A 12,002-nucleotide genomic window follows, 5' to 3' on the forward strand; every position below is an offset into this window, starting at 1 on the left:
TGCTAATTTCCGAGTATGTAAATGGCCATAACTTATTTAATACTGAAGATATGAAAGTGAATTGGGTGTCAAATTAAACTTCTTTTTATGCTTTATCTGATGGGATAAATTGCAGACTTGATTTTTAAAATCTCAAAATTTGGTAACATTGCTACTATTATATCTGCTTTTGCCACCACTCTGTGTAAAAAATACTTTCCCCCTCAGACCTTGTGACTTCTTGTATTTGATATTTCCACCTTGGGAAAGATTCTGACCATCTACCCTATCTATGTCTCTCATATTTTATAAAGTTTGATCAAGTGTCTTCTCAGCCTCCAACATGCCAGATAAAACAATCCAAGTTCATTCAGCCTCACGTTTTCTCTCATGCTCAAATACCCTCTAATCTAAACCACTTCTGCACCCTCTTCAAACCCTGTACATCTTTCCTGTAATGCAGTGAGCAGTACTGCACACAATACTCCAAATGCGGCCTAACCAACATTTTGGGAAGTTGCAATATGCCTTTTTGAATCTTGTACTCAAAGCCTCAATCGGTGAAGGCAAGCATAAGATAAATTCTTTATCATCACTCACTCTGCTTGCGTTGCCACTTTCAGGGAGCTATTGTCATGGACCCCAAGATCCCTTTGTACATCAAAAGACAAAATGCTGGAATAATTCAGCGGGTCATGCAGCATCTCTGGAGAACATGGATAGGTAATATTTCGGTTGGGACTGAAGGGTCCTGACCCAAAACATTACCTAACCTTGTTCTCTAGGGATGCTGCCTAACCCGCTGAGTTACTCCAGCATTTTGCGCATTTTGTTATAAAACAGCATCTGCAGTTCACTGTTTCCACATTCCTTCTGTACATCAATGCTTTTCTTGCAGACGTCACGTAGTTCTGAATTAAATAATCTAAAGGGACAAAAATTATTTGTGAAAGTGATATTAATGAATAAACATAATGCAGTTGTGCAATTTCACTGCTCTTTTAATGCAAAGTTAATTAATTTGTTTTTAATAGTTGAAGATACACTATAATATCAAGAAGGAGAACATAATAGTCTGTTGTATATCAATGCAACTATCAATATCAGTGTATTAACATTGTTGCCTGTTGTTGGGATATGTTTTTGAAATTTATGGAGAAAATGGCGAGTGTCTAAGGTAATTTGAAGTGTATTACTGTACTATACATTACCTAAGTGTTGTTGACATTCTTCCCATTACTTCCTCATCTCCATACAACTTTATCAATCCTTGCAAAAAGTAGTGGTGTTCATCTTTTTCAATTTTCTGCATGAGTTGGTCTAATTCTGTCTACAAGAAAAATTGTAATAAAGCACATGCATGATATAACAAATTAACATGAATCGCAGTGCAAAATATTCATGGACATTCTTTCCTTCAAAGAATATCTATTGTCTCAAAACACTTAAAGTGGAATCTCTTTCACATGCCCATTGTTCTTCATTCACAAACATCCAGAATCGAAATTGCAAATGAGAAATTGCAATGGTATAGCTACATTTGACATCATGATATCAGATACTTTCACGTATTTCTATTTACAAATAGAAAAGTAATTTTACAAAATCATGTTCACAGAAATGAAATGAGAGCTATTTTGGAAATTTGGCATGAATTTATATGATTTTATATTGAACTTATATGATTTATATTGCTGCCCAATAGTTTGCCTCGCCTTTTTAACAAGTTTGTGTTCACAAAATGAATTTTGGTTGTCGGGTGGCTGCAGCCAAATTGGTTGCCTTGGCTTGGCTTTTAAAATCTTGCAACAGTTGGCTGCCAGCCCAAGAATCCATTTGGCCCACAATGTCTATAACTAGCCCTCTGGAAACCAGCACCTTCAGCACGCAACACCTATACTAGCGCGACAGAAAGCCCCCCCCCCCCCCCCCCACTTACGAGCAATAATGGAATTGGTGGAGAGGTGGAATATTGTGATGGTGACCAGCCCTCCCATGTGATGCTGGGACCCAACAGGTCCCACTTGGTCTAATATATATATGACTCTGGGAGAACCCTCCCCAGTCGTGTGCGAGCTGTTCTTGTATAACATATTAAAGATCACTTTGTTTTGGCTTGTGGGAGAGCTGGGAAAGGGAGGGGAAGGAGGGAGAAAGTAAGGACTGACTGGAATTGTAGAAGTCAATGTTCATACCGCTGGGGTGTAAACTACGTAAACAAAATATGAGGTGCTGTTCCTCCAATTTGTACTGGGCCTCACTCTGGCAACGCAGGAGGCCCAGGACAGAAAGGTCAGATTTGGAATAGGAGGAGGAGTTGAAGTGCTGAGCCATCGGGAGATCAGGTCAGTTGTTGCGAATTGAGTAGAGTTGTTGGGCGAAACGATCTCCAAGCCTGTGCTTGGTCTCACCAATGTAGAGAAGTTGACACCTGGAACAGCGGATGTAGTAGATAAGGTTGGAGGAGGTGCAGGTGAACCTCTGCCTCACCTGGAAAAGCTGCTTGGGTCCTCGGATGGAATCGAGGGAGGATGTAAAGCGACAAGTGATGCATTTCCCGCAGTTGCAAGGGAAAGTACCAGGAGAGAGGATGGTTTGGGTGGGAAGGGACGAATTGACGAGGGAGTTACGGAGCGAACGGTCTCTGCGGAAAGCCGAAAGGGGAGGAGATGGGAAGATGTGGCCAGTGGTGGGATCCCGTTGGAAGTGACTAAAATGTTGGAGGATTATATGTTGTATGCGACGGCTGATGGGCTAAAAGGTGAGGACAAGGGGGACTCTGTCCTTGTTACGAGTAGGGGGATGGGGAGTAAGAGTGGAGCTATGGGAGACCCTGGTGAGAGCCTCATCTATAATAGAAGAGGGGAACCCCCGTTCCCTAAAGAATGAGGACATCTCCGATGCCCCGGTCTGGAACACCTCATCCTGGGTGCAGATGCGGTGTAGATGGAGGAATTGAGAGTAAGGGATAGAGTCCTTACAGGAAACAGAGTGGGAAGAAGTGTAGTCCAGATAACCATGGGAGTCAGTGAGTTCGTAAAGATGTTGGTCAGTTGTTTGTTACCTGCGATGGAGATGGTGAGGTCTAGAAACGGTAGGGACATGTCGGAAATGGGCCAGGTGAAATAATAATAATAATATTATAGTAAGTAACAATTAAAAAAATGAAAAGGGATCCTATGTTGGAACTGTGGGGAAGAGTATTTGATGTTAATATTCTCTTTATCCAATAAAGTGCACAACATTTTACACCATCTTGTTGCAATTGCAAAGGTATTAGAAATTCATCACATAGGCATAACATTAATTCGAGCTACATTTTCATTCGCTGGAAGCTGAATTCAATGAAATGCCAGCTGTAATGATCCAATGAACATTGGGAAAATAAGATAAATATTGTAGGGACACAAAAATCTGCAGATGCTGGAATCTTGAGCATGACACAAAGTGCTGGAGGAACTCAGCAGGTGAGGGTCAGGACTGTTCTGACTGATTGGAGGAAGAGGGAAGAGAACTGAAAAAGAGAAGTGGGAGTACTATACAAATTTACATTGCATTATTTTATGACATACATTAATTGCACTACTTACTTTAATTTCAAATATGGTAATTTTTAAGTAATTCTCTTCTTCAAATGTTTTTTCCTCAGTATAGAAAGTTTCCACAACTGGGCCAGTTATATCATGGAGATAATTGTGGAATTCATCAGCACATGTTGAAAAATATGGCAGCTTCTCTAAGTATATCAGGGTTATTGCTTTTTGCATATAGGTATTCTCTTCCAAATCATATGAATTACTGGATAGATTAAAAAAAAACTTCTGTTAAGCTGTGCATTCAATTATTGAAGAATGGAAACATATTTCTTTATAATACAAATTTACTGGGAAATAACGCTTTTTGCAATAGGTAATTTTGCGATGACATTTTTTCAATATCTACATAATATTTTTCAAACAATTTTAATTTGCATTAAACACGTTTAATTAACACGATTTATTCAACCCGAATGGCCTACTTACTCCTGCACCTAATTTCTATGTTTCTATGTTTCTATTTATGGCTGGGACCCTCTTCTGAATGATTTTTTTAAGGAGGGTGGGTGTGGGGTGTGGAAAGAAAGCTGGAAGAGAGATGGAGCAGGACAAAACCTGGCAATTAAAAGCTGGGTATGACTGAGGGGAGTTTTTGATAGGCAGATGGTTGGACAAAAGTCAGCAATGAAAAGACAGAAGGTGCAAGACAAAAGGATTGAAGAGTTGCAAATTGTAAAGCTGGAGAAAGGGTGGCACAACGGCACAATAATACGGTTGCTGCCTTGTAGCGCCAGAAACCCGGGTTTGATCCTGACTGCGGCTGATATCTGTACGGAGTTTGAACGTTCTCCCTGTGACAGCATACGTTTTCTCCAGATGCTCCTCATTCCAAGCACGCAACAAAGGTGTATAAGTTAATTGGATTTGGCAAGTCGTAAAATTGTCCCTAGTGTGTGTAGGTTAGTGTACGGGGTGATAGCTGGTCAGCGTAGACATGGTGGGCCAAAAAGGGCCTGTTTCTGTGCTGTATATCTAAAGTCTTAAGAAGGTAGGTGGAAAGGGAGGGGGAGGGGAAAGATAGGTGTGAATCCATGGGGCACAGGGAAAGTGTGCGGGGGGGGGGGGTTTTGGAACATTTGATGGTTTTGGAAGTTACCCTAAATTGGACAATTCAATGTTCATACTGTTGGGTTGTAAGGTCCCACAGTTAGTTGACATGCATCTCCTTCACATCTGTAACCAATCAGAGGCTTTCCATTTTAGGGCATCCGAGATGTCCTCTTACTTTAGTAACCGTGGTTTCCACACTGCCTGTCATGGATGGATCCCTCAACCCCATCTCCTCTATATCCCGTAGTTCTGCTCTCGGTCCCCCTCCTACAGACGGCACAAGTATAGAGTTCCACAGTTTTCACCCCATCAGCATCCACGTCATACACATCATTCTCCGACATTTTCTTCACCTCCAACTTGATTCCACCACCAGTCACATTTTCCCATCTTCACCCCTTTCCAGGTGAGACAGAGATTCTCATGCACCTCCTCTAATTTCATCGACAGCATCCAGTGTTTCGGATCTGGCCTCCTGTGCATTGGCGAGGCCAAACATAGACTTAGCGACCATTTCACCGAATACTTGCGCTTAGTCCACAAAGGCCTGTAAGATTTCCCGGTTGCTAACCATTTTAACTCCTATTCCCATTCCCATATTGACCTTTCTGTCCTGGACTTCTTCCATTGCTGTAGTGAGGCCACAAGCAACCTGGAGGATTACACTAATATTCTGCTTGGGTATCTTAAAACCCAACAGAGTGAACATCAAATTCTCCAATTTTAGGTAACTATATAAAACACCGCTCCCTCTCCCCCCCCCCCCCCCCTCCCTCCCCCCACTCTTTTCACGGTATCCCAACCAGACTCACACCTATTGTTCCTCTCCCCTTCCACCTGCATTCCTTCCTCTATCTTCATAATTGACAATTCTTCAACCCATTTGTCTCACACCTTCTGTCTTTTGATCTCTGACCTTCATCCACCCATTTGCCTATCAAAATTCCCCTCACCTGCATCAACCTATTGCCTGCAAGGCTTTGCCCTGCCTCATCTCACTTCCAGCTGCCCCCCCAAAGAAGACACCCAGCCAAAAATGTCACCTATCCACGCTCAGCAGATATGCTGCCTGACCCACTGGCTTACTCCAGCAATGTGAACGAGTATCTGCAGTTCTTAGTATCCAGAAGAATCTAACAAGCAGCCACCATGTTGGTTAGTGATTCATTTAAATAGTGTTATATTAGGCCTCGTGTTAAGTTAGCATGTAGAAAACCGTGGCAACTCAAACAGGGAGCTTTAAAATGGCAGGAAGAGGAGTCAAAAACAGGATTAATTGAAATCATGATATTGACTATTCACATAGAAAATTTGAAACCATTCACCCCACAAATTTGAAACCTAATGGAATTGGTAATGCTCAAAATGGGAACTAACAAATAATTAATCTTTAAGAAAGAACTGCAGATGCTGGAAAAATCGAAGGTAGACAAAAATGTTGGAGAAACTTTTCACCCACTGAGTTTCTCCAGTATTTTTGTCTACAAACAATTAATCTTTGTGTTTTCTACATGATCTGAAGTAGTAGTTGGATTTGGATAAAGAAACTCAGATTGTGAAAGAACTGGAGAAATTATTGAAAATGATCTCATTAGTGTTAGGCACCAATATTGCTGGTCCAAATAAATCAATGACAAATCAGTTTAAAAATTAATTTGTGCTGAAAAACAAGCTTGAAAGATGACTGGTACTTTTGAACACATGTAACACACTGGCAAAACTGAATTGATGGCTATCATGGTTGTGGTTTACTATTTCAGAGTTCAGTGAACATGCAGCTATGATGTTAATCAGCATGTAAAAGCATGTTTGATCCTGCTGATGAAAAAAGTGAAGCAAGTATGTACACAGAAGAAAGAGCATAAGTCGCACCCAAGAAGGCAGGCCTGAACAGTGGAATGAAACCTTACTTAGGCATTAATGAAACGGCACTTGCTGTGACAACACTTGACGCTGCACCATAAAAGACAGCCACTTCTCATTTTGGGAGGGCTCTGAGCACTTCAACATTTGCCCTGCAGCTTAAATAAACAATTATATATCAGAGAAGTTGTATACCTCCACCTTTGGTTAAGTACCTGGCAGTCTTAACTGAGATATAGCCCACTACTCGTAGCATGATTCCCTTTGCAAAATGCCACCTTAAGAGATTGTGCCATGGCAAGATACCATACAAGTCAGTTATTACTTTTCATGCTACTCCTGAATTCTCATGTAGTTATGAAGGCATAATTATTTGTGCACCATGAATTCAAATTCCACCCTCATGGTCTCAGAAAAAAGGTTGTGCAGTGCCATATTTCTATGTACCTCAAGCCAAATGTTCAATTACAGTTACAACAATGTCGTCGACCCTGCAAGTATGCCCTTGTTCGCAAAAAGCAGGATAAATCCATGTAGAAACAAAGAACTACAGATACTGGTTTGTGCCAAATCTCACTAATTATTGCCCAATCTGTCTATTCTCAATCATCAAAGTGATGGAAGCTGTTCTTGATATTGCCAGTAAGTAGCACATAACTCACCAATAATCTACTATTGCCCGGTTTGGGTGCACATCTCTTGAAAGCCTTGGCTCTGATTAAGTGCCATTTTCCTCTGCAGTAGAGGATGAAGTGATTAGTACAGGTTATGGGAGAAGGCAGGAGAATGGGGTTCGGAGGGAGAGATAGATCAGCCATGATTGAATGGCAGAGTAGACTTGATGGACCAAATGGCATAATTTTACTCCTATCACTCATGAAGTGTGATAGTGAGAGTCTGTAAACAGATGATGCCATGGATCACATGTACAGGCAAAACCTGCATGGCTTTGAAACAATTGTTGGAAAGGGGGATTAGCCTGACCTATTTTTGGCTGCATGGTTATAATGGATCAAATGGCCAACATCTTCGTCACATATTTCTGAGTAGTTGGCAGTGTTTTGAAGTTATAAGATATTGGTGTGATTGGTGTGGTGAAAAGAATGAGTGCAAGTTAATGTGCTGATTGACCAAAATAGTGGTATTTAAGTGATGAAAATGTACTACATATATCAGAATGTGAGGTTATTGGTCAGCTAGTAGGTGAGATGAACTAATGGATTTACATGTAGCAGTCATTGAACTTTTCACAACACAGCACCAGGGTTTGGCTCCTCTCATGTTACCTCCTGTTACTGTCTTGTGGCATCCATCATGACACCAGATCAGCAATGAACATACCAGCCCACACAAGGTAAACTCACCCAATGGGCTTTATTGCCAATGGCAAATACGAGCATTGAGAATCATCCCAGTAGCTTCCTCTGTCTGGAATCCTAGGTTTATAAGGTCAAGGATGAGATTAATTGGTCCAATAACCATTAATCTGATCCATCTGTGGATTGTTTGCCTGTTGTCGGGAACAGGGCTGACCTTAAAGGGGACATGTCATCACAATTGTAACCCCCGCCCCCCAAGGGCATAATCTCATGTTGCATTTCGGCCGTTGACATGCATTTTCACTCTTCTGTCCAACACTGCTCTCTAGTAAGCTCTTAATTCATAGTTTCATCAGACTGTTTTGGAGCCGATCACTGAGGAACTCCACGTTGCTCTGTTCTCCCTCAAGCTCTTCCTCTAATTGAATAGTACAAGCCCCCAGGCTACATTTCTCTGCCAGAAGCTCTCAGCTTCTTCCATGTGGCGACCACTTGGGCACGCTACTTCCATTCATCGGCCAGCTCTGACTACCATTCTTGCATTACTTTGCATAACTAACATTCTGGCTAACAGTTCTGACCTATCTAACATTCTGATCTCTTCATTCTGCTCATCTATGGCCTGTAGGTCATCTTCAGCCAGGTACACTGGATGCGATTGAGGCTCTCGGGGTTCCTTGAGTCTTCTTCAAGGATTTGGGGCTCAGACCTTGGTTGGCGAATAGGTCTTGAAACCCTGGACATCACGACCAATGAGGCGTGGAACTGGGAGTCCTTTTGTCAATATCAGAAATTTGGGTAGTTGGGAAAATGGAAGATGTCTGTAAAAAGACATCATTCAGATTCAGATCAGATTCAGATTCAACTTTATTGTCATTGCACAGTGTACAGTACAGAGACAACATTTGCAGGGAGTTGCAGAACCATGTGACATAGATGGCTCCGGGAAGTCTGAAGCCTGGGAAAGGGTCGCAGAGAGGTTTCTGTCCAGATGGCCTGCAAGTTGCCAATATATCTAGGATTCTGCAGATGAAGCTATGCCCAGATGCTAAGGCATGCTTGGGATTGGTTGGGGAAATGTTATGTCTCGATTATGTTGCAGTACCTTACTGCCGTTACTTATGATTGATCCAGAAGAGTGGCTTCATCAAAGATGTTTCTTTATCGAGTGATAATGTTTCTTTACTTAATGGAAGTGTTTCCCCCTAAGTGCTATGTGTTGAAACTATGTTATGTACTATTGTATGATTGGGCCAAAGAGTTGTCATTCTCTGTATTTCGCAGCCTGTATCAGCAATTGACATAGGGGTTGCCACCCCCAAGCACTTTCGCGCCGTTAGTTCGGAGCGTATAAAGGGATGGGGAGCACATTGGGCGGTGCCGATTGTCTTGGGTCTGTTCTATTTGCGCGAGGCTGTGTTGGGCTCGAGTAAGTGGTAATGAGGATCAGTCCCACAGTATTGTATACAACAAAATAGAGTTGGAATTCCAGTGCTCAAATTCGGTGCTTGACTGAAGCAGACTAGGGGGTAAGTTTAGATCCGGAATTCACATTGGGGGCTCATCCAGGATCTCAACGGGTTGTCAACATAAGTTTGCGGTCGAAGGAATCGAGTCGTGTCGGATCGGTGCGACAGTGTGACTTTTCACATCGGTTTTCCCACTCTGTTAATCTGACAACGAATCGGTCATTCGCTTACTTGTGCTTGGATTCCTGACGAGATTGATCAAAGGTTAGTGGTCTGACGAGCGCTGAGGGCGAGGGTTTGGGTTCCTGGAGAGTTAAAGACCCCGCCTAGGTGGGTTCGAGGCCCAAGGTCCTGAAGGTTCATGCTCACAAGGTTCGTCTCTATTGGATTAAAATCCCCACCCAGGGAAGTCAACAGCTGTTGCAGGACAGGATCATTGGATTGGTACCTGAGGATTTGTGGACCGTGGGGTTTGAGGCCCCACTCTGTGTTGGGGTATTGATTGGCGAGATACCTTCAAAGACAAGACTGAGTTAAGTCAGTACTAAGAGGGGCAAGTACTGATTTGGTGCTGAGAGAGCAATTGGAAAGATGACACTTTAAAGATCGGTACCGAGAGACATCACAAGACGGTAGGTTCTGAGGACCAGTATTTAGCAGGTAGGAGGGTTCGAGGCCTAGGGGGTTTGAGGCTGTGCCTGTGGGGGTTCAAGTCTCAAACAGTCCTGGGTATTATCAATGTTAAGGTAAATTGGCTGGAATACTTTAAAAAGGAACACTGAGTTGATAAATCTAGATCTGTAATCTAAATTCTTTGATCAAAATGTTACAAATTCAGGGTGTTCCTATTGAATGCATCTGGTTATTGTATAGTTGTTCATTTCTGATATTATAATATAGCGATTTACTCCGTAATTGTAATACAGCGACTTGCTTAAAATTGTGTACTTTAGGTTGCTGTGGTAATCGCAATTTGAATCGTGGCTGTAATTTAAAATTGTGTGATCCAGTGTAATTTCAAATAGTGTGATTTACCTTAGAAGTGTATTGTAATTGAATGCTTGTATTTTATACTAGACAAAGTGGGACCTGTTGGGTCCCATGTTCACACGGGAGGGCTGGTCCCCCGAAGCAATATTCCACCTCTCCACCAATTCCAATATTGGTGGCCAGTGGGGGGGCTTTCTGGAATGCTGGTATGGGTTCTTGGGGTGGCAGCTCAGTCCCTCAAGCCTGATCTGCTGGCAGCTCACTCACGGCTGGTGGGCTGGCAATTGACATGACTATTCCTTGAAATTCCATTTCAAGCAGGGTGCAAGGCCACCAAATTCAAATCCATGTTCCTACCATTTCAAGCAGGGTGCAAGGCCACCAAATCAAGTGCAGTTTCATACCACTTTCAGCAGGGTGCAAGGCCACCAAATTCAGTGCAGTTTCATACCACTTCAAGCAGGGTACAAGGCCGCCAAATTCAAGTGCAGTTTCATTCCACTTCAAGCAGGGTGCAAGTCCACCAAATTCAAATGTGCTTCATACCATTTCATGCAGGGTGAAACCACCATGAAACCACACAAAACACCAAACTCACAGTTCAGTAGACATTTAATGTGTTCAGTTGATTCACAGCTCAGACAGAGTCATGACCTCTCCCCCCTCCCCCCCCCCCCCCTCATGCAGATTATGCAGAGACTGAGCCACACCCACACTTCTGGGTTTTATAACCCCTCCCTCTCCCACCAGAAAAGGTGTGGCTTTCAGGGTGTGATTGACGGGAGAGAGATTCTCAATATTTTTTAAACAATAATAACACTTTTATTTTTCAATGATGGGAAGAATTCTCTGCACCTGCTCAGCGGAGGGGGGACGGAGTAAGGTGGCCAAAAATCACAGCCGCAAGCGGTAGCGTTTTATCTAAAATCAATATACAGTGCAAACAGGAAGTAAGTGCATTTGCAGTAGTGCCTTTTAACTTCAAGCCAAAGCACCCAAGCCGCCATTTGCAGTTAGTGCCTTTCAAATTCTAGCCAAAGCACCAAAGCCACATGCAGTAAGTAGTGCCTTTCAACTTCAAGCCAAATCACCCGTCACCATTTGCAGTAAGTAGTGCAACTTCAAGCTAAAGCACCCAAGCCATCATTTGCAGTAAGTAATGCTTTCAACTTCATGCCACCATTTGCAATAAGTAGTGCCATTCAACTTCAAGCCAAAGCACCCAAGCCACCATTTGCAGTAAGTAGTGCCTTTCAACTTCAAGCCAAAGCACCCAAGCCACCATTTGCAGTAAGTAGTGCCTTTCAACTTCAAGCCAAAGAACCTAAGCCACCATTTGCAGTAAGTGGTGCCTTTCAATTTCAAGCCAAAGCACCCAAGCCACCATTTGCAGTAGAAGTCATTTTGCAGACAGTGTCTTTTTACTTCAAACAAACCATATTTTCATTTTCAAACAACATTAAGGGTACTCACAGTTGTGTAGACGTTTGTTCAGTGTTATTCAGAGCTCAGAGAGAAGTGACCCTTGGCTTCATCAATCTAGCAGAGACTGAGTGAGGCACATCACTTCCTGGTTTTATAGTCCCTCCCCCTCCCTCCTGAAGGTGCAGCAGAGAGAATGGTGATTTTTTTAAACTTCGAGCCAAAGATCCCAAGCCACCATTTGGAGTAAGTAGCACCTTTCAACTTTAAACCAAAGCTTCCAAGCCACCATTTGCAGTAAATAGTACATTTTA

At 42.6% G+C, this 12,002-nt stretch overlaps 1 protein-coding gene across 1 annotated transcript in view; it reads right to left on the minus strand.

Annotated features, from left to right (window-relative positions):
- LOC129696066 (transient receptor potential cation channel subfamily A member 1-like) overlaps positions 1 to 12,002 on the minus strand; it is a 135,326-nt gene that overhangs the window by 17,930 nt on the left and 105,394 nt on the right. Inside the window, exons 17-18 of the mRNA XM_055633474.1 lie at positions 3,570 to 3,777; positions 1,191 to 1,309 (exon numbers count right to left, since the gene is read on the minus strand). Coding sequence (XP_055489449.1) covers positions 1,191 to 1,309; positions 3,570 to 3,777 — 327 coding nt within the window. The remainder of the gene's footprint in view (positions 1 to 1,190; positions 1,310 to 3,569; positions 3,778 to 12,002) is intronic.

Source organism: Leucoraja erinacea, chromosome 4 (genome assembly GCF_028641065.1).
Source record: "Leucoraja erinacea ecotype New England chromosome 4, Leri_hhj_1, whole genome shotgun sequence".
Classification (NCBI taxonomy): domain Eukaryota; kingdom Metazoa; phylum Chordata; class Chondrichthyes; order Rajiformes; family Rajidae; genus Leucoraja; species Leucoraja erinaceus.